Source organism: Accipiter gentilis, chromosome Z, assembly GCF_929443795.1.
Source record: "Accipiter gentilis chromosome Z, bAccGen1.1, whole genome shotgun sequence".
NCBI classification, from domain to species: domain Eukaryota; kingdom Metazoa; phylum Chordata; class Aves; order Accipitriformes; family Accipitridae; genus Astur; species Astur gentilis.
In genome coordinates this window covers 48,014,081-48,038,064 of record NC_064919.1, presented here as the reverse complement: position 1 = coordinate 48,038,064, position 23,984 = coordinate 48,014,081, and the positions used below count along the sequence as shown (strand labels likewise).

The window sequence follows — 23,984 nt, the reverse complement described above, 5'->3', positions numbered from 1 at the left end:
GTTCTATTTGAAATGTCTGTTGATCTTTCCAGTTAATTTATCAATAGCATGGATAATAATGACTGGTCACATATGCTTGGTCTATGTTCTGAAAATATATAAAGCATAAATGCAAATTTGCATAGCAGCATTAACAGAGACATAAAATTTTCATTTCCATTACCTTTCAGTAAGAAAAATGTCAGATATAATGCTTAAAATCATAAAGTATTGAGTGAAAAGTTCCTGATTATTTTTAAATTACTCTATTTCTTCTATGTACAGTATAAAATTTACATCTAATAAACAATGCTAACAGATAAATTCTGTAAAATACTGTAGTAATAAATGACTGCATTCTATGCCCTCCTACTCTGTAGTGAATACAGCTTGATTTTCAAGACAATTCAGCATTGTTCTTGGGACAACTCTGATGATAAAGTGGTTGGGAAATCAGTTAGAAAAGAACAAAATGTACAGAAGTATAGCTCTAATGGGTAAAGGCCTGATGGCCAGTCTCTAAGAAGCTACTGGTAATAAACGCCTGTTAGAAAATGAAACATTTTTGGGATAGTCTAATGATCCCTACCTTAATGTCCAGAGAGGTCAATTCCTTAAGCTTCAAGCAAGACATAAAAGTGCTTATAATGCTTATAACCGGGCAATGGCGAAAGGAAGGGTAGAAATTTGGCTTGAGCACACCTAGTAATTAAGGTTATATTGAAGCATTGCCATCCTTTGTACTAATCTAGCTATAGAAGTTTACAGATACAGGGTCTTTACTCAGAGACAGTAGGATTTGCAAAAGTGCCCATTTGATTAAGGCACACTAATCGTATCAGCTTGCAATAGCACTGATGCAGCTCAGTCACCAGATGCTCCTGCAAATCCTAGCTGTAATTTGCTTCAGTAATACTCCATTGCCTGTCCAGCTTCTCTGCCCCACTGCAAGGTAGAGAAAGGCTTTTTGACAACACCTCTCTTGCCCCAGTGAAACCTGTTTTATAACCTGGTTACGTGTTGGAGATAAATGAAGTTGGGAAGCAGAGGGTTAGAACTGCCTCAGTCCTGCTCTGCCACTGAAATTGCAGGTTTCTATAGTTGTCACTCTTGGTGCTCTTTTTAAAATAATGTTTATTCAGAGGTCAGCAGTTAAGCATCCCAGCTACATAACATGTTAAATTTTGACAGAATTTATCTTCCTGAAAAATTTCTGGTCTTGATTAATTTCTTATATTTGCTGTCCTCTTTTATGAGGAGTCAGTACTGCTAACTGCTGTTTGAGAGTTCGTTTCATTAACAGTGAGCTGGATTGAAAATTTAAATAATGTGTATGTTTGTAACATTAAATGTGCAGCATTCACCTCTGAAAGCACTATTTTGCAGTTGCACAGTGTTGAAAAAAACAGCTCTCTGCTTATTTGCTTTTTCTTATCACTCCTCAAAATACAGAAGTATCTATGGTACTGGCAATTTCATTGCCAGAGACTTAAAACATTAACACATCTTTAAATGAACTATGGCAAAAACAGTTATGATTTCCTGTAGCATCAGTGGTATATGCCAACTCTACCTAAGTATCTATAAAACATCCTTCACACTGCCACCAGGTAACATATGGGAACGAGTATAACCGTTGTTGCTTGTGTTGATTTCTTAAAATGAAAGGTGTGGCTTCTGCCCCTGGTTACTTTGCAAGCTGAAACCTGAATGCAGAACAATCTCCAGAATCTTGTCAAGGCCAAGTACTGAATTTTCACTTCAAAGTCAGATTTGGATTTTTACTCAATTACCTCAATCATATGAAATCTTTCCTTTCCTCCCCTCTCTCTTTCTCCACCCTCTCAACCAAACCAAATTCCCTTGTGTTAAAATGCCAGCAGACTTTTCCTGCTGACTCCCCAGTCATATACTTTACCTCATGGAGCTGTTTACCAGCTGCTTTCTTGACCCTGCAACTTTCTCTACCTTCGCTGTTTGCCACAGACCACCTTTGGTCTGCTCCTGTGGTAAAGAGATCTCAAGATGTGCACATGGTCTCTGTTGCTCTGAACTGTGCGGTAGAGAAATCTCACAGGTCGTAGCTTTGCTGGAAGAGAGTGTGTACATATATGCATACAGAGTGTGTATATGTACATACTTCATATATATATTACCTACAAAATACATGTATGTATTTTACACAAAAAACTCAGGGAACTAAGAGAGAAAAAAATATCTCATGGATTAGCCAGTCTAGCAGACACTTCTCAACATGTGTATAAGAAGTTTAGAACTTGATGCATATGCTCAGCCTTGCCCATCCTGGGCCCATCAAAGCTAATGTACACGCAGAATAGTTTAGTGCTTGTGTATTCGTCAGTGCCAAGGGTGGACAGAGTGTTTTTCATGCATTAGATGCAGGCTTATTGAAAAGTAAAGGAGGGTATGCATGCATATGTAGGAGTAGAGAGAAATTAATCCAAACTTGGCAGGGACAGGAAGAGTAAAAGTATTTTGTACTTGGAAAACGCTTGAAGTAAGTAACTGAACTATGTACTAAAAAAAATCTAAGTGTTATTCATATCAAAAGATTGTTCCTCAGTGTTGATATCAAGAGGGTACAGTAAAGAAGTAGTACCCAAATTTTATGTTACTAACTTTTAATTAAGCTGAAAACAATGCAGCTGCTTGTCTGTGAAAGACAAAGGTTTATGTTTATGACTTTCTGAAAAGTTACATTCACTACAGTACAGCAACTGTGGTGAGAAAGAGTGAAAAACCCCAGCTTCTCTGGAAAAGTGCCATTGTTGATTAATTGCAATATATTTCAACTGTGTATAGATTTCTCACAGTTACCTAATAAACACACTGGTTTCATTCTTCGGAGACTAACAATCTCTCTTGTGTGCTCAGGTTCAATCCAGTTTAGTACACTGTTTCTTTTGAAGGATTTGTTTTCGGGGGCTGAACTTAAGAACTCAGAGCGCCCTATCACACTTTCACAAGCTCTCTCTCTAACAAGGAAAGAAGAGGGAGGAAAGAAGAGGGAGGAAAAAAAGCTCGTCAGGTCTTGTGCCAGTTAAATCCAAGGTCTCAGGGGATTTGTTTTTCTTTTGGCATCAGATTAGATGTTCAAACCAAGCGGTGTTGTGGGGCTGCGGGTGAGTGTCCACCGAACCCTTAATGAGGCTAATCCCACAGCAGCATATTCGAAGCAGCTAATGGGTGCAAGGGCTTCGCTGACTCTCACATTTCTGCGCAGCGGATGGACCGAGTACCTTGTTCGGGGGGCAGTCGCAAACATGTTATTAGTGATGACCAGCAGCAGGGAAACATGGACAGCAGAGTTTGCTCCGGGACAGACTAAAACGCCAAGTTTGATACTCAGGTAAAGAAGAAGTAGAAAAAATGTTCTTGGTGGGATTTTGCAGCTAGGTTGATAAAGACAGAGACTTAACCTGGAAATCTAAGCTATGAGTAAACTAAATCCAAGTATAAGTATGGCATGTACTTTAGGAATTCACTGTGGACTTCCCATTGTCTTATGAATTAATACTGAAGGGGTATTTACGAAATAAGAGAAAGAGAAGATAAGCTTCTTGCTCTATTATTCCTGAAAATACTTTGCTATACTTTTCTAAACTTTTTACTACTTTATTAATTCACATTATAAAGAAGACTTTAATGCAGACTGTTTTGTTATGAATGTGTTGATTTCCTCAATTTATTCTAATTTTGTTATGAAGACTCTATGGCAAGTAACATAAGTTATTATAACTCTGAACCCTGTATTTGATTGCAAATCATCTCTGTCACAGAAGGATAACTGGCACAGGGCAATGAAAACAGATGTTTTTACTTTGGAAGGACAAGGAATTATGAAATGAGTAAATAGTGTACTGTGGCATTATGACTCTGTTGGGTAGGATAGTATATTGTTTGAGATCTAAAAGCTGGGAAGTCTTTTTTCCTGATGTGAATAAACAACTTTTTAAATCAGACTCTTATTTTTGCAATATTACATTTGAAGAAGTATGATGAAAATTCAAATGCAAATTTTTATGTTTAACACAGCTGGGTTTCTTTTCTACTTGCAAAGACAGTATGAAAAAGAGTAGGAAAACAAATTTTAAATTTCAGTTTCTTGGTCTTTGAAAGCCTGCTTGTATATCGAAAGAAAAATTTTTCAGTGAAGTACTTGTTCTGGCACTTTTTCTATTGGATCTTGAGGTTTAGAGAAATTGAATTAGTGGCTATCGTCAGAAAAAGATGCATTAGGTCTATGTAGTAAGTGAATTCACCAAGGTAAATTGTTTGCAGAAGAGTATGCAAAATTTATGAAATTTGATGAAGGATATTTTTAGGGAGTCTTGGCAACATGAATGATAATCATATGCTATGTAAGCTCTGGAATAGGAGCTGGTTTGGGATGCCAGGAAGAAAAGTTGGCTTATAAAATCTTTTCATGCTTTCTAGAGAAGATAAAGGGTATTGCAGGCATGTATTTAGTGGTAAAGCAAGCAATCATGAAGATAAAACTGGCATTATTCTATAAGTGCTCCTTTTTTGTCAAAAATTTACTATATATATATATACAACAAAGGGGATTTATAAATCTGCAGCTTTGTATCAGTGTGTGTCTTCTTAAGGCAATATGGAAAGCTTGTATACTATTGGAGGTTGAAGGGGAGAAACTTCAAGCATGTGAGGTCCATAAAGTATGTAATGTCAAATGTTAGCATTGCAATACATGAATAATAATTGTAACTTCCTTTCTTTCTCTACAAAACTCAACAAAAAGAAAAACCCTAATTTTCCCACCTACTATAGCTTCAAAAGTACTGCAGTAAAAGGATCGAATGAAGTTTGTAAAGTTCACTCTGGATGCCTTGACAGTTCTAGAAAGTTAGTTTATAAAAAGCCTTTCTTTGCCTGAAAAGACTACTAAATTGAGAAATTATTCAAGATGCACTAGACTTCTAAGCTGACTTGACTGTATAATATACAATGTTGTGATGATGATGGTAATTATTATTATTATTATTATTATTGCCTGCATCGTAGGCTTGTAAGCATTTAGAAGTTATAATATATTAGAATTTCAAGGTAGTCCATGCTATGTAAAGTAAAACTTTTTTTTAGATTTTTCAGAATTTGTATTTAACTGGCCTTTGCTTAAACATGAAACAAACCTTGCCCCACATTCTGTAATATATCAACTGTTTGCTACAGTTAGTACAGTACAGTAAGTACTTACTATAGTAAGTAAAAGTTTTAATGCTTTTAATAGACTTTTCTTTTTCCTGACTGTAAAAGTCATGTTAGGGTGTCTGCCACTCCTAGAAAATATGAAGTCTAGCAGATTTTTCAAATAAAAATGCAGGTAGAGCAAAGATAAAATATTGTAACATGAGTGACCACTAGATCCAACAAGTTATCACCTTCTGTGAAAAAGGCAAAATAATAACTTTTTATGTACTGAGAGTGATAAGTAATTAATGTAGCTAGAAATTCTTATTATGGTATTTTATGCTAGTAACATTCATTGACTCCAAGAAATTTCCACCATTCACAATGGTTTTCAAAAGTCCCAGCTTTCTGGGTTTAAACATTGAAAAACAGGATGCAGGCTGAGTTGACAAAAAGATAACATTAGATAGTTAGTAAGGTAACATTAGTCAGTAAAGGTAATACTTAGATAGGTTACTCTCTAACCTCACAAAGTAAGAGGTAACTTTAGTCAGTTAGGTAATGTTATAAAGGCAATTTCGTATTTTCTCTTTTTATAGAGGTAAGATGCTCAGATTTCCTTTCAGTTATCTAAAGCTCATTTTGCATTATTTAACTCTCAGGTAACTTTGTCATAGTTCATAGTTTATTGTTCTGTCTATGCTGTGCAATTAAATAGGTAATTTTAATATTTAAATACATTTTATAAAATTTTTCTGTTTGAAATGAATTTTTTAAAGGAAAGTTTCAACTCATCTTCTTATTAAATGAAAAAATTGAATTCTTTCTGGGGGAGTCTTTTAGAGAGCTTCCTAGAATTCCTATTATATGGAGTGAGGACTGTCTAGATAATTAAAAGGATTTCAGAGCTCTGAAAGTCTCTTGTTTGTTGTCTTTTTCCTTTCCTACCCATCTATCTTTCTTTTAAAAAAAAAGATCTCTTGTGTATCTGAAAATTAAGACTATGCTGATGGAAGTTATTTGTTTTCCTGTGAATATGTGAGGGAAGATCTCAAATGTTATGAACAGGCATAGCTTCATTGAACTCAGTTTTAGAGGTTACATCAGCTAGTGATCTGACTCTTAATGTGTCAGAGTTTTTTGTGTCTCGTTTCAGAAACAGATCTTCCTTTTTTTTTCCGTTAAGATGCCCACATATGAAACTATATTTTCTGGGTCCATGTTAAACGACACTCTCAGTACTTATATTAAAAATTGCATTGGAATCACGGTGTTATAAGTTTTATGGTGATATTTTTTTTTTGTAGTTTCTCAGGTTATTTTTCTTTAATTAGAGCTGACTTAGTTGTATCACTAAAATGGAAATAGATTTTTTTTAAGTATTTTTAATGAATAGGTGTGCTTTTTCTCTCCATGCAGAAAGCTTTAGAGTTTGAATTAATTCTTCTCTGGTGATTCCTGCTATGAGAATACAGAGGACAGCGTCAATGTCATCTGGCTAGTGAATATGAACATAATCTTAGGAGCTTGTGTTGGGTTCTTAGCTGTAGAACGGAACCATAGCTCTAATGGAAAATGCTCTTTGCAAAATGTGCACTGTGTATCTGCAAAGTCAGTGAAGTTTTCTTTTGTGTTTGAAGTTTCTCTTCAGTTGTAATGGAAGTTGTGTTTAATAAGCAAACAAAGCTCACGGCATTTCCTTTCTCTTTTTTAGGCACAGAAATCATGGATAGAAAGAGCATTTTACAAGAGAGAATGTGTTCATATCATACCCAGCACCAAAGACCCCCATAGGTAAGTGCATCCTACTTGTATGAAAAATGAAAGTCAATTACAAGAAAATTTCTATATATGTGTGTGCATACATACGTATATGGATATAAATAGCTTGTAAGGACTTATTTGATCAGAAGGTGGTTGAATTATATCTGGAGTGGTGGATTCCTATAGGCACTATTTGTTTACAATTCAAAACTTACTTCATCCAAAAAAAAAAGATAACTCAAAAGTGGATCAGCATCGATGTTTAAGTTCCTAATCTCTTTAGTTCAATATTCAGTGCCTTGAATATTTACCTAAACTGGATGCATGATACACAATACTGTCAAAAGAAAATAATTGCAGTGAACTACCAATTTAAAATATGTGCTAGTCCATGCAAAAGCTGATTATTTAGCCTGATGTCATCTGAAGACAGTAGAAAATGTTCTCTAAGTTCATTTTGTACATATTTAGAACAAAGCATGATTTTCTTAAGATACACGAGAGTCCAAAGTAAAGAAGATCATAGAAAGAAAAGGTAATATCTGTACTGTGTTTCTTCCACAAGTAAAGGGTTCAGATAGCAGGAAACTGTTCAGCAGAGTTGAAAAGGGGTTTTTTGGAGGATTTGTAGGCCATTTAGGATTGTTCCCCTGCTTGGTTTATGTAAACACATGACTCAAGTTTTCCATTTGTTTAATGTCATAGGTGTTGCTGTGGTCGTCTAATAGGACAACATGTTGGACTGACTCCAAGCATCTCCGTTATTCAGAATGAGAAAAATGAAAGCAGGCTCACTCGCAATGACATCCAGTCGGAGAAGTGGTCCATCAGCAAGCACACGCAGCTCAGCCCGACGGACGCTTTTGGAACCATTGAGTTCCAAGGAGGAGGCCACTCCAATAAAGCCATGGTAACCATGTTTTTCTCTTAGATTAATGATGCTGCTAGCTCAAAAAAGGCATTCACAAAGAATGAACAACATTTTTTCTTAACTTCATTTTAAAGTATTATTTAGTGTAAGACCGTAACAAATGTTTTATGTATCATGTCCCAAAGAATTGGTGGACATAATTAACTGTAAAAGCTGAAGTGCAGTGTAAGAGGGGCTACCTTTATGAAGACTGAAGACATGCTAAAGTGCTGCTATCTCAATTTTCTTCCAGTAGCTAGCCGTCCCTCTTTTTCTGAATAACTTTAGAATTCAACTATGGTCTCCAATTGCTGAGTGTGCGTATAGGGCTGACAAATTTGAAATATACCTACTTTATTTTAATATTCCTCCAGACATATATCGGAGGATAGACCAGTTAGACTTATTGGTTCATCATTCAATGAAACAAGAGGCCCACTGAGTGTCTAAGCTACGAACTGGGAAATCCCTATTCTGCTACAGATTTCCTTGAGCAAGTCACTTAACCATAATACAATGCTATGGAGCAATACCAAAGTATATTAATCTGAAGGCATTGCTCCACTAAGTTGGAGAGATGTTTCCAGCACGCACACTAACCCATGCATGTATTTCTTCTATGTGGCATTACATAAAAGGAAGAATCTCTCTGGCTCTATCTAAACTGCAGAACCTGGGACTTTGGGAATGAAAGATGAGTATGTACCTAGCACTTTGCAGCCAAGACACTGCTTTGGGCAGCAGTGAGGGCAGAAGGAGGACTCCTGGGTGCTCTGCAGAATAACCTGCCCAGCAATCCAGTACCATCTTCTTTGCCTGAATTCTTCCCAACAGGTTTCTCAGATCTGTCATGATACTAGACGGATTAGAGACAATGAAGAGCTCAGGTACTATGCTAGCAAGAGCCAGATATTTTCCTCAGGTGGACACATAGGTGCTGGAGATGGAATGATTACTTGAGAGGATGGTTTCATTCACCCAGATGGATGTCATCTTTTGGCAGAAACCAGAAGATGCTGTTGCACCAAGAAACAGATAGAAAATTAGGTCATTTCTCTGAGAGTATCACAGATGCCTTGTGTTCAGTTGATAACCGATCACCTAAAAATCTGCAAGATCATTGCTGGAGAAATACTCTGATTCAGTAAATAACATTTGTTTGGTGTGAATAAATTGACACCTCCCTCAGCACTGAAATGAACCAAACCATGCTGTTGGTATCTTCACAAGGAGTGGGAACAATTCAGAATGCTTTTCACCAAAACTGAGAAAGATTCAAGAGATATAGTAACCATCATGCTATTAACCGTATATGGATCTTTTGCATTAAATCTATCTTTATGAGAAAGGGTAATCACTATAGCTTTTTGACTGATGTCCTTGGAGATCACTATAGCTTTTTGACTGATGTCCTTGGAGATCCCTATAAAGCAATAAATGGCCCTGCCCAGACAAGAAGTAATCTTGGGCAGCCCAAGAAGTGATGAAGGGTTTAGGGAAGCTGTTGATACCAATTTCTTTAAAGGAGTTCTGGTATTTGTTGGTGTTCTGGTGTGTTGGCACAGTGCCATAAGAGAACAGGAGATGCTCCAAGGTATATGCTGTGTGCTCAAAGAAATACACTTGAAGTGGAACTGTGGAGATAAAGTTGGAAGTCAAGATGAAGGAAAGAAAAATCCTGTCACAGAGTGCAGTCAGGAATGAAATCATGAAGGGTTTAGAAAAAAAGAAGACAAAAAGGGGTTAAAAATCTGAGAGAACTAAATAACAAGTGAAAACTTAGGGATGAATACAGACAAAACATTTATTGCTGGAAAAATTCTGGATTTGTTTTGACAGTACTAGGCTTGGGAAGGTAGTTGTATCTGCCATCTATTTGTAGTCATTAAACCCCACCCAAAACATGGGAACAACCAAATTCTTCATGAATTAAATAAGTCTATAAAAGCTCCAGAAATTCAATCATCCCACTAGTGGGAAAAGTGCTTCAAATTAAACAATTCACTAAGTATCTCTTTAATGGGTGTCCTGCTTTGTTGCCACCAATGAGAAAAACATCTTTCATATGACCAAAACACAAATAAGGAAGTTTACATAACCAGTAATTGTGCATTTTTTTAAATGGAAACAAAATTAAGAGCTTTGTTATACTACGGTGTGTTTGTCACTGAAAACATTATGAAGGTGTCCTCATGGTCATATCTCCAGCCCCAAATGTTGTTTTACAGTTTGTTTGTTTGTTCTTTTCTAAAAATCTGCTGCTTAGTTATTTTCTAGCTACTGGATGTGAAATATCACTATAGCATACAAGCTGATTTTTGCTGACAATCATGGTAGGTTAATATCGTGCCTATTGGCTAATAGAATAATCCTGTAAAGCAGCAAGATATAGCAAGCTGACCAACATCAAGGAAAGCCTCAGTGGAAGAACTGGGCATAAAATTCACTACCTGTTCCTTACTTTATATATTGAAATGGACGCCCACTCATTAATATTATTAAGCAGGGGAAACACAGAATGGAGTAGTATTGTCTGGGTCTGTGCTAACAGCAAAATGGGTAAATTTTTCTGAATCAGGCTACAAGGAATGAGATGGTGTTTATTAATGGAAACTGTAACCTTAGATTTATAATTGGGGAAACTGGTAGTTAATTAATGGAACAGATTAGTGCACGTAAGCCTGACAGATAATTATTTCCTCCACTGGAAGTAACATAATTAGATTTTAATAATATATATACAAATTTGCTAGTAAATGTATGTATACTTTGCATGTATATTTGCAAGTTACAAATGCAGTGATATAATATTATATCAGTTGCCACCAGACAATTAACAGTGGCATCTTTAGCTGTGGAAATGAAAATTACACTGAAATTATAATAGAACACATGGATTTGGAAAAAAACAGAAAAGATTATGTAGGTTTACGCATTGCCAATAGAACTGACTGTGCCATTAATTTCATTTCCATAGCTACATAGAATAAAAATTCTCAGACAGCATGAATTTTCCTAATAACATTGAGTTGTTAAAGTATCTTCAGTGGGTCTACACTAAAGTACTTAAATTAATAATGTGACTAGCTGAAGGTGCAGCAGATTTTATAGAAACATATAGCCAAGATTAGAACAGATAGGTTAACAAGATCAGTTACTAAAGAGGCCTTTTTTTCAGTCTTCATGTAACCACAGATGATCCTGCACCACTGTGGTTTTTATATCTCTATCTATCATGTTTTCTTTACAAGTGGCTCATCTCGTTAATGTTTAAGAAACACATTTAACAGTTTTGCTGTTCACATTTACATTGTTTTTATGGCAGCTTTTCAATTTTGACAGCTGCAAAAAGAAATACATAAATTTATTAAGGGCTTTTGCAAGAAATCAGTGGATTAAAAAAAGGTAGGAAAATTAATACAATGTTATCTGTTTATATCAGTTGGCTCTTAGCAGTTTAAGAAATAACACGGATGAGTTCATGTAACTATATACTGGCAATTTATTACCCTAACTATAAGAGCAATTATGAAACTAATGTGAGTCCAATTATGAGCACATTACAATTATGAGCAATATTCTGAAGAATTTCAAAATAGATTCTTGTCATTAGTGGACCAATTAAGCCAATCTTGTTGTGATGCATTTTGTACTGAACTCATGACCAAACTAAACCAATATTTTTAATTTATTATCCACCTTTCCTCACACACAAAAAAAAAAAAGCCTGTAACATTCTTTCATTAATTGGTGTGACTGGATTCCATATCAACCCTTTTTAAAAGACCGCTGTTCACAGAACCAAAATTGCTTTGATCATGGTTTTTCAAGCTTAGGTGGAAGATGGCTGTTTGAAAAGCTTTAGTGAATTAAATACATTCCTCCTAATTGAATGCATCCAATGATACATTTAATATGCACAATAAAAAGCTAACATGTTTGCAGCTGTAGATGAAATCAAGTTTACTTCAGTGTGTTAAGCTTACCGTTTCTTATGGTGCGTGGAAACAAGAAAGAACATCAGTAGAATTCCAATGTACACAACCAGTTTCTTAGACTTTCTAAAATTCAGATCCTCAAAACATCATACTTTATTGAGGATATTTGTAAATCAGCCATATAAAAAGGTATCTTTCTGCTTTTAAGATATATTGAGTTTTACCAAATGTATGTAAAAAGGATCTTAAAAGCCATCAGTGCTTTTGAGGGAAAAGAGGCTTAATCCTGTAATTTGCATAAACGATGAAAAAGGCAGCAAACGTTGTTTTTGTTATAGTAAATTAATACTTAAAGAACATTTACAGAATTTAAATGATGGTGTCCTACATGGAGAAAAAGGGAAATAACATGGAACATCTATTCAAAACCCATTAAAATCAATGAGTGTCCTTCCACTGTTTAACAGAACTGGGATGATGTGTTAAGATGTTAAGAAGAATAATAACTTAAAAGGAACCAGTCCAGTTTCAGTCTAAGTGACAGTTTTTCTGTTGAATTTAGTGAGAATTATATCAGGCCTATTTTGTATGTGAAAATCACACTTTTTAGCTTGAAGAAGTGTCGGCAGTGATGGAATATTATTTAAGGTAGGTGAATTAGCCACCCAGTACCTGCATGCATCAAAGAGAAATAAAGGAGCAACTTTAGACTGAAGATCACAAAATGTTCTCTGAAGATATTTTCTTTGAAGACATACAACAAAATTCTGAATCTTTCTATTTTATTCACTGAGACTCTCATCTGCAGTCATTCACCACATACTTTAATGAGACAGTTGTGTTTGAGTAACAGAGTAGTAATTTTACCACTTAGGAACTTTGACTTTTGCCCTAGGAAACTGGAGTCTAACTTGCAAGCATCTGGTTGTTTGACTGCTGATGGGCACACTTATTTTTCAGGAAACCACTTGACAAAAAGGTGAAACAACTATTGGTGTCAAATGGTACCCTTGCTGACTACTTCTGTGCTAGTTTAGGGATCAGTTGGGCATGACAGCTTGAACCTGATGATTTACCATTTCACAGTGTTATGCTGATGTCAGTCAGGTCAGTCCATAGGTTTTTTTGGTTCAAAACTGTACTTTTGCTTCCTATCTTTCCCTGCTCTGCTGACAGATAACAACTGAAGTCTTGCATCCTATCCATACACCACTCCATAAAGAAGGGATTAAATCATTTACCATTAGAACTGATCATTTCTACAGCTGACAGTTACACCAGACATAGAATTTCAGGGTAACAGAGCAGTGGTTTAGCTTAGATTTACATTTAAATTTTAAATCTGCACCTGGAGGCTATAGCAAAAGAATTCAGGAATAGCGGAAATACTCATTAAGATTCTAAACAGAAACTGAAAAGGTTGAATATTCTGCTACGAGATTGAAATAAATTAATTTTTAATATGGACAAAAATGGCCTTATAAGTGTTTATTCATAATTTAATGCATACTTTGAAAGTGATGACAAAAGAATTCTCTTGTACTTACTAGTTAACATGTTAAGTAATGGCAAAAGAGTAATCCCAAGCATATCAAACTGAAAATGGCCTCTGTAAGAGCAGAAATGAATCAGACAGTCATAAAAATTAAGGTCTATGCACAGAAGAAAAATCATGGTTGTTGCTATTGCCCTTCTCAAAATTCTAAACCAGTAAAGCTTATCCATGATGATGATTTAAATTTTAATTTATGTGAAAAAAACTTTCAGGTTTATTTTCCTCTTTAAAAAGCAAAATGAATTCTTACCATAAATATAGAGGAGATTTGCCTGCAGTATAAAGAACAAGCAGTTGTTTGTAACAAAGGTCGTCTACTTTTCAAATAAATGTAAGAAAATATTTCTTCTTTGTGATTCACTATTTATATTTATCTTTATTGAAATTCAGAGGTCCTAGTGGATAAGAAAATGAAAGAGATTTTAGCCAGTTAATACATAGGGTATAAAACAATGCTAAAGAATAAAAAAATGGTCACTGGCTGAATTAGATAGTACATATCTAATGACATTTCTGCCTTCATCTTAATATCATCCTGGACGATGCAGAGGCCTCCGTTTTCAACAACTTTGTATGGCCATTACTAATATGAATTAATTATCTTCTTAAAACTCCCAGTGCTTCTTCACCAAAAAACAGACAAAGGTACCGGTGATTCCAAAACATAATCTCCATAGTTTGACCAGCAGAGGTTTCATGTAGGCCCTTTGAAGGAAGTTGTCTATTAATGCCTGCGGTGTTAACAAGGCATTGCCCTTTGCAAACTCAGCTCTCTCTAAGGGCAGAGCAAAGGGAGTAAGGATCAATTTCCTTACAACCCCTCTGATGTCTTAAAACTTTGACAGCCCTTGAATTCAAATCAAAATTATCAGCTTCACCATCTGGTCAGTGGGATCAGGTGCCATGCAAGATTTTCTCAGCACCGATACAAAAAATTGAATGGGTAGCTACTGAGAATGCAGTTCATGTATGTATAAGCTCAAGGGTACATTATGCTCTTGTCAGACATGAATATTGTATGTTCTTTGTCCATTAGCTGTCATGAATTTGCCTGGCTGCTGCCGAGAACATTACTGATGCACTGGAGTGAATGTGCTTTCTAAAGTTCTTGCTCAGCTTTCAGTTTGGCTGTGCGCCCTTGCTTTCCTGTGACTATTTGCCCAAATGGGCTTCTGCTTCCGGAAATGTTAAGAATGGTTGTTCACTGTGCAACAACCCATTCTTGCAAAGAAACCTGCCTATTAGCAATGTCTTCTGGAAAAAGCCCTTCTTTCTTGCTCAACTAGAAAGAAGTCCACTTTACTGTCATATGATTTACTAAAAAAGAACAACATTTTGGCAAGAAATACTGATTAGACATGTTAAAAGGGACAAAACGATTACATAGTATATGTGGATATTATTCTACCTGGTACGTTACAATAAATAGGTTAGAACTAGGCATTCCTCTGACTGAAAGCAAGGGAGCCTGTGTTATACACCTGATGGCTGTGCTGACAACCTGTCAAGGGAAAGTCTGCTGAAGTAACTCTATATGCGTTGGTTCAATCAGAAGTTTGATAGATAAGTGGCTTTCTATAACCCATTTTATTCAGTTAAGAAGGTCCTTCCAGATCTTACCAGCTATAGAAAGAATTTTACCCTCTTACAGAACATTTCTGCTATGCAACTAGAATTCAAAAAAGTATCACCTGCCCTGTCACGGGCTTTGTGAAACCCTTCATACCTCAGCAACAGAAAGAGCAGGAGAAACAGCCTAGAGAGTCAGGCTTGTCAGGAAGGGACAGGTATGTGTATGACATGGTATTGCTGTAGAAATTTTGAAGACAGTTGTTTGAGCACACGCAGATGGGCATGACCTCCCTTGGGGCAAAATGCTGCAGATGTAGCACAGAAAAGCCAAGAGCTGGAAGTATATAAATGAGTTTCAAAGCACTTTTAGGGTCTTGTGCCCTGTTAGGCAAATTCATGAATCTATACAAATCAGTCTGTAAGTCATTCATTCATCTGAAAAGTACCTGCTTAGTAGCCTTGCTCAGTTTAAGCTTACGTGTGCTTGCACAACCGAGCTTGTTTCTGTTAGTCCTACCTTTTGAGTTTGATTTTATTAACTTGAAAATAAGATACGAGTGAGTGCACAGTTGTGACTCTGACTACCTTGGTTCATCTTTGGCAGACCGTTTAAATTTTTCTCCAGTTTTTGCAGCCATAGATTAAAGACATTTATCTTTCAAGCCTTGCTAAGCATATTGAAACAATTGATCACTTAATGTCCTAAATAAAGGAAAATTGCCCAGCTTGTGAATTGCAACTGTTCCATTATTCCTACTTCCCTAGTTTTCTAACTTTTGAAAAAATCATCAAGTTAGCAATTAGTTAGTGCTTTTGTCATAAAGGTTGCCTTTTTTCAGTGATCTATTGGGCATAGATCATATGTATTAGGAACCAGTGAGTATAACCAATCTTTTTTTCTCTACTACTGTTCTTATTTCTGCAGTATGTACGTGTGTCTTTTGACACAAAGCCTGACCTTCTTCTGCATCTGATGACCAAAGAGTGGCAGCTTGAGCTCCCTAAACTTCTCATCTCTGTGCACGGGGGCCTTCAGAATTTTGAACTTCAGCCAAAACTCAAGCAAGTCTTTGGAAAAGGCCTCATTAAGGCTGCTATGACAACTGGAGCGTGGATATTCACTGGAGGAGTAAACACAGGTAACAGCAATTGAAATGAAAGCACAGTGGCATCTAGGAGATTCCATCACAGTAAAAAATTAGGACTGATGAGATTAAGAAGCCATTCCATGTTTTATTTTATTAGTGTTGGCTGTACTATGTGCAAACAAGAAAATGCCAAGTTCATACCAGCCTGGCAGCTACCAGGGAATAAAATGTTTGCTAAAGCATGAAAAGCACACTGGGGAGCTGAAAATAAAGCCTCCTGTGAGGCAATTATATTAGTATATTGCCAGTGAAGACTTTATAAGATCAACACTAAGCTACAGGAAGGGACTACTAACCAGAAACCAAAGAAGTCAAACTTTTATTACATAAAATGGAAAACATTTTCATCCAGAAAAGACCTTTATTTTATCTTAAAAGATGATCTGAACTATGACAGGAAAAAAGTTTCTGGTTTGTGGACACGGTGGTAAACTTTATCGTAACAGGTGTCACTTTTTCCTTTCTTGTAGACAGCTTGACCTAATTTTTTTCTATTACCTCTCCAGCAAGAGCAATAACATTGCCATTTCTATTCAAAGTTCAGAACAACTGGAACACACCGTATGGGTTTCCTAATGACCCAAGATAATAGCTGGCCCAGCTCTGCTGGGAGATGGCCTGTAGGTTTTGGGAATAAGCTGCAAAACATAGTTCTCCAGATAAAAAATGTTGGGCAGTGGCCTCCCAGTTACCCTTGCTGAAGGAGGCAGAAAGAAGGAGACAGTCAGGGAAAAGTCAGAGTTGTGCTAGAGAGAAATGCAAAAAGTTTTGACCTAGGACATGTACTTGTAAATTCTTACATCACTGTCATTTGCTGCAGTGACAAAGCTGTAATTTATTATCTAGTAATCCCACAGAGTGTGTCCTCTTACTGTCAATGGAGAACTTTGTAATCACTCTATCATGCATTAATTTTAGTGCATTGTGGATCAACTCCTACATATTTGAATATGAATGCTTAATAGGAGTCTTAGACTTTTTAGTTTCCAGAGCACATCAAATTTAAAACATTATTCAATTTTGTCACAGCAGCAATATAAATAGCAAAGAAGAGGCATAGCTTCTGAAGTGTTAGAGAAATAGACAGACTTACATGTATGTAATATCCCCCACATCTCTGCAGATCAAGGGAAAAAAAATTGTTACAATGTTGACCTGTGTACTGTGATGATAATAGTTACATTATTTGCCAGATACTTTTGTAGTGATGATGGCAAAGACAGATATAAATTTTAAGTTAAAAACACATTAGAAAACTGTAGATATTGTACACTCATTGCAGTGCATTACCACAGGAACTGTAGGAATCAAACTACAGAAATTTTGTAAAGAAGGACTGACTATAACATTTGCATTTGGTAAGTGCATGGCTGCTTCATAGCAGTTTTCAAATCATCATAGTTACAAATGCCAAAACAATACAAATGAACCAGGAAAGTCAACATAATTACTGTTGACAAGAATTTTTTTTTTCCTGTATCAAAAAATTACCTAGACAAAACAATGAAGTTCAAGTTGCTGTGTATTATTTTAAAAACATAATCCAGAAGCAGTTCTGCATTATCAGTTAACTCTCATTGCTGTTTTGATTTCTGGAGCAAAGCGGTTGATTGTCCAGGGCTAGGTTTTCAAACTGTGTAGATGAAAATTAAGTGTCTTATCTCTATGTGAAATTGTACAAATTGAGAATTTCTGAGTACGGTCTGTCCTGTTGATGATGAATTTTTAAATCAGACTACTCTTAAGGAAAAGTATACTTGAAAAATCCTGAAATACCGCTTTTGGACTGAGAATCAGTGATGTGACAAGGATGATGCATACCTGGCTATTACCATGACTGTTAAATGACTTAACCAAGTTGTTCTGAATATTCATGTCATGCTGAAAGTTGATTATTCTACATAGCAGAAGTTTTTGCAATCTGGATGGATTTACTGCTTTGAATCCTTTGGGTTGCTGGATCACAGCTTAATTCATAGCTGATTGCAGGTACAGGGGTTTTTTTCATTTTCCACCACAGAAAGGAAATTAGACTCCAAGACTCAGAGGATTTGTTAGGTTGTGGAGGTTTTTCGTACATGGTTCATTTACAGTGCAGAAAAACTATGGCTAAAATCAAATATATTGTGTGACTGTTGCAATTCCAATCCAGTCGTCTTGAAATTGTGGATTCTAAACAAGAAGCAAACACAGAAACTGAGTAACAGATAACAACCGCAGCAAATCCACAGGTCTGCTTCAGTGCAGCCACATCATAAAAAGTTATTGATACACAGGTAAAGAAAGGAAAGAGGAATGGCACTTGTCGTCTGCACAGAGATCCACAGAAACATGGACAAAGTTGGCCTAAAGCATACAAGGAGCGTTACAGAAAGCACGTGGAAAAGAGCTGGGGAGAGCAGTCATTCTCTCTGTACTAATTTCTGTTTTCTCACTGATCCCCCTAATATTCTGCTGGAAGCTATCTCAGGTGACTGAATTTGTTCAGAAAGAATGGTAGAATAGCTCACCACAGAGTAATGTAATGATGTTTTCACATTGCTGTCCTTTATTCAGACAGAAGGGAACATTTGTGTGCAAGCTACACTTCTGGGGGGGCTTGGTGGGGCAGTAATTCCTGTGCTTCTTTCTATGTCTGGGAAGGATACAAATGCTTGCATTCACATATGTTTGTGAATACAACTGCAGAAAAACAAGTTACAGTCAGCTGTCAACATTTCCATTCTTATTTCTAGAGCTGTACAGTTTTTTTTCTTGCTACTTAATATTTTTTAAATTTCATAAAATGGACTTACAGTATTACTGTAATAATAATCAGTAGGAATATATTTATAGCTGTACTTAATTGTAGGTATATGCATAGGTGTTCCCTAAAAAAGAATTCTATAGTAAATCCATACCATAATGAATAAAAAGGGCATAATTATGAATTTCTATTTAATTCTTTTTCTTTCCCAGGAGTCATTCGGCATGTTGGAGATGCACTGAAAGATCACGCCTCAAAATCTCGAGGGAAGATCTGCACCATCGGTATAGCTCCCTGGGGGATTGTGGAAAATCAAGAGGATCTGATTGGCAAAGATGTAAGCCCTATATGGACATAGATCAACTCCAATATATATAGATATTCCAGTTATTTTTCCTTTCCTTTCCATCCCTCACTTAACAATTCCTCATAGAACTAATGTCTGCAGCAAAAAATCAATACATACACAGGATTTCCACTATGATTGATAGCAGTTTTGACAGGGCAACAATATAAATTCCTGCACTGTACGTTCCTTAAAAATAAATTATAAAGAAATTTCATTAAATGCTATTCTGGAAAATATCTTAAATTTTCATCCTTAGAACACTATGAACCCTGAGAAGTGCCTAAGAAAACACTGTTTGCAAAGCTTGAAGTCTGGTTTAATTTGAAACAATACTGTGATGCATTGGTTAAATTCAGAATTGCAGAGTGTCCACCTTATAATACATTCCGTCCTATATGTTTTTATTACTGCAACTGTGAAGAGTCTTATAAGTGTATTGGACATAAGATCAGACCTCAAAGAATCATTGCTTCAGTCACCTTCTGAAGGGCAGAGTAAGTGTCTCTTGTACTCTTTCATATCAGTCTTCTCTTTTAAACCTATACTGTCACTCAGAAAAATTAAAACCCCAATTTTAAATACATGAATAGTTTACTTACACTTGTTATGTGTTACCTGAAGATTTTGTGAGCCCTTTTTTTACCTCACCTCTGATCCATACCCAAGCAATCTGCCTGAGAATCAGCTAGCTTTGAGTAGAGAAGAGATATAGTCTTCATTCTGCCTAATGAACATTTTTTTTTTGTCTACATTACTCTAAACTATTCTTCTCTGTATGTTTGTCCATTAGCAAGTTGGGGAGGGGAAGAAGATTCAATTATCAGTTAGGTCAGAAGGAATTACAATAAGTATGAAGAAATTGATCCAACTGGAATTCACTGCAATTCACTATTAACATATAGCCATTAGGAGGAATTGTACTAGCATGGGGTTTTGTACTCTAATACCACTAGCACTTGTATAATAGGGTTACCAATACATACAAACAAGCAGGATGGGACTCTGCAGCAGTAATTCTGAGCCACTAATGAACTCTTCTGAGATGCACTGTATAAGGTGACTAGCAGAAACAGCTAATCACAAAGACAAGGTGCATCTTGTTAAAGAAGTGTAATATACACTTCAAATATGCAGTCTTTATGGACTGTGCATGGAGTTCTGGAATCATTCTAAGAAGAAAGCAGGCAAGAAAGAACATCAAATTTGTCATTAATTTTGAGCCGGTTTTATTCCTGAATTAGTTATTTTCACCTGTTGGAAAATTACCTACCTCTGTTCTCAGCTAGTCACCACCTGTTAAAGAGGCTCTGGAGCGTTCTTCCCCAGAAAGAGCTAAAGAAAGAAGTTGGTTTCTGAGCTGTTCCAGCTAACTGGAACAGCCCTCCCTGATTTCTTATTTCTTTAAGAGACTTTTTCCTCTAAATATGCTTCAAATTTAACAGGAAACCAAGAAGTTGTATGTTAATTTTTTGAAAAAAAGCTTGCTGGTGTATCAAAAAAGGTTAATACCTAGTCTGATCATAAGACAGAAAGTGACAAAAGTTTAAAAAACAGTAAAGACAACAAATTTGGGTAAAGTCTTCCTTTAATGCAGCCACAGTTATATCAGTAAGATTACAATTACAGGGTCATCACTGAGGTCAAAATAGTTCCAAAATGTATCTGTGACAGACAAAATTGAAACTTTTCCTCTGAACCTCCTGGCCCCTAATATTTTCATAAAATGATTGATCAATGGCATGATGCAATGCTGAAGCACTTAGGTTTTATCCATCTCTAATGCACATGTAGTGATACTGCTTTATGCTTACCAATATTGAATTTCATGTTCCATTTTATTGCCTACTGAGGCTGCTTTATGAAGACTTTCTTTAACTCTTCATAGTCCACTGAAATATCTGTAAGCTTTTCACACTCTCATTAGCCCCAAATCCCTTACAGCTGTAGTAGGCCACTTATATCACTAAATCATCTTAGTAACACTCAGTCTTCACAAAAATTAACTTTCCCTTCTTACTGTTTTCAATCCCTTCCCCTCAGCTTTCCCCAGTTACTAATCCCTCAAAGGACTTTCCCTCTTACCCAATGTGTGCAGTTTCTTTAGAATCATTTGGTGAGGAAGCTTTTTGAAAATCAAAGCATTCTATTGACTGGCTCATTAGAGGTGAATGCTGTGAAATGAACCAAGAAGGGGAAATATAAATAGTACCATAAGCATGTAAAATGCATCATCATTAAGCAAGAAACCAAGGCCACAAAGGATTGGGGGGGGGGGGGGGTGTAAGTCAACCAATAGTAAAAGGCCTGTTGAACTCCGGCATCAATGTGGCTTTATGCCTATATGCACTATGTCTCGTTAAATTATGATCAGAACTGAGGTGTTGTCAAAACATACCCTTCCAGCACCAAATGGATACAGAAAATTGTCTTAGTCGTGGCATTCGGGGAGGGGGAGGGAGAGGAGGGGAGTTATTGCCACTGCACATGCCCCAGTGCATGTTGCCTCCCTGTGCCCTGTGGTAAATCAGGGGTGCTCAGCAGAGCTGTGCGTCTTCCAATGCTGCAGCCCTTGCCTGGCCTGTATCGATCTGGAAGTCATAGCTGAGGTGTATTATTACATTTACCAGTCCATCCAAATCAGTCAGCTCTTGGGGATCCAAAGGGCTTTCCTCAGAGCCATAAAGAGAACTGGCCAAGTTAAGAAAATTATTACGATTGTTTGCTATTTGTTATACTGCGATGGTTAAAGATCCCTAAGAGACTTGTCTCACTCCAGTACTGTAAAAGCAATATAGCAGAAAATAATGCCCCTCTTAACACACTTAGATTCTAATTTAAAAACAAGGTGTACAAGGGAAGGGTAGTTAGTTGCCTTATGTCCAATTTTCTGATGGAAGACTGAGAAAGTAAGGTGGCTTACTCAGTCTTGTAAAAAACTTGCATTATAAACAAGTTTCTCCTACATACAAAGCCATTCTTCTTTTCAAAAGAGTGCACTTTCTGAGTCTTTGGAGTATGCACGTCTTTCCATTTGGAGACTATTCAGTCCTCAGCTGGGTTTAATTCTTAGTCACCACAGTAGGAACAGTGCCTGGATTACAAAGAGAATACTGATTTTAGTACTTGCCTTTTGCTCAATGAAATCATTCAAATAAGTTGCATTTTTAGTCCAAAGAAGCTAGTATTTGAGACTTAAATCAAAATATGCTTTTATTGTGTGACCCAGTGAAAAGGACATTTCCAGCATACTGTGATAAGTCATTGATCACTCAGGTTGCTGTAGTATATAACCAAATAACTTAAATAGAATTCTTTTTAGTAATTAAAGTTATGAGGGGGGGGGGAACATTTTTTTTACTGAACTAATTGAAACTAAAATAGAGCTTCTGTGCTGCTGTGCTGAATCACTACAAAACCCATGACACCCACTCTTCCATGCCTGCTATATAAATCCTTCCATATGTGGATACAGCAGGTTGATTTAAGGAGAAATTCCTAAATTGTCTCCAAATTTCTTGGGTTTTATTTGTCTCCCTTAGAGTACTATTACAGCCGTGGGTTATAGTCTGTTTCTCTCCCTGCGTTACTTCTTTGATCTTTCAATTATGCTCAACAACTAGAGTATGGCAAAACTGAAGCTCAGCAGAAATTTTGGAAAAAGTAAAATACTCATTCTTTTTAACAAGGCCTTAGTCAGTAAAAAGGAAGCCATAGTGGTCAGCTTTTATCATTTAATGCAGGAGAATGCACAACCCAAAACATAAGCCAACTTTGTAGACTTGTGCATAAACAGATAAAAGTGCTACATAAAAGCAAAAAATATTATCAGAAAGAAAGCTACTTTCTCACAGCAAATTTATATCTATATAATAAAAGTATATTTATTATACAAATATAGATAACATTATATATACTATTATATATAATATATTTTTATATATCATATGTTATATATATTTTTTTAGTTTTTATATATATATATATATATACACGCCTTTCATGTACTCTGTGTTCCAGAATAAACTACATTTTTTACTTCCTAGAACTCAGATGTTGAAAGCACGATCGTTGCAGTTGTAGATGTTCTTTATGGACTTCACTAATAAAAGATACTTGTTCTTTTGTACTGCTCAGAATATTCAGAAAAAATAAATTTTATACAACTGAAGCAATGAATATACTGTTAGTTGAAACCTACTCTCTTATGCAGCTGAAATCATAAAAATAAGGAGCAAATATTTTCCCATTTTATATAAAAGCTAAATTTATATGGTACTAAACATAAGTTGAATACAAACATCCTTAGATACTTCTTTTGTTAAAAAATAATGCCTGACTTTGTCAGTCTGTTTCTAGATAATGCTTCTGATCTATTAATGACTGCAGTTTCAGAGTAACCAATTTTTATATTAGTGCAGTTGCTGAATTTTATAACTATAACTGAAGGTAACAACATGTCATCAACAAAGTTTTCTCCGGGATACTCAAATGGTACTCACAGCAGAACTCTTCAGTCTTGCTTTACCTGCTCAGTTATATCTTCAGCTTTTTTCAGAATTGATTTGGATGGTGGAATAGGGAGGAAATTTAAAAGCTGGAAGGTTGTATGCACTTTGGAGGGCAGGGTCACAACAGAGAGGTTAGAAGTCAGCCTGTCATGGAGCAAGTGCCAGCATGAACTTCCCAAAATCCCTGGGCAATAACAGACTAGACAACTTCTTCAGGAAAGTTGGGGACCTTCCATGTTTTAATGGGTCACCAGGTAGTCATTAATATTTAACAATTCGATTACATCATAACTCAATGCTGTTTCAGAAGGATGAGTATTATGCTGAAATTTAGTACCAGGAC

General features: G+C 36.1%; 1 protein-coding gene across 9 annotated transcripts in view; it reads left to right on the top strand.

Moving 5' to 3' along the window:
* TRPM3 (transient receptor potential cation channel subfamily M member 3) overlaps positions 1-23,984 on the top strand; it is a 471,646-nt gene that overhangs the window by 321,177 nt on the left and 126,485 nt on the right. For all 9 annotated transcript variants that reach the window (XM_049795463.1, XM_049795465.1, XM_049795464.1 and 6 more), the window contains exons 2-5: positions 6,866-6,945; positions 7,621-7,825; positions 15,816-16,029; positions 18,997-19,121. In XM_049795463.1, the coding sequence (XP_049651420.1) occupies positions 6,866-6,945; positions 7,621-7,825; positions 15,816-16,029; positions 18,997-19,121 (624 nt within the window). The remainder of the gene's footprint in view (positions 1-6,865; positions 6,946-7,620; positions 7,826-15,815; positions 16,030-18,996; positions 19,122-23,984) is intronic.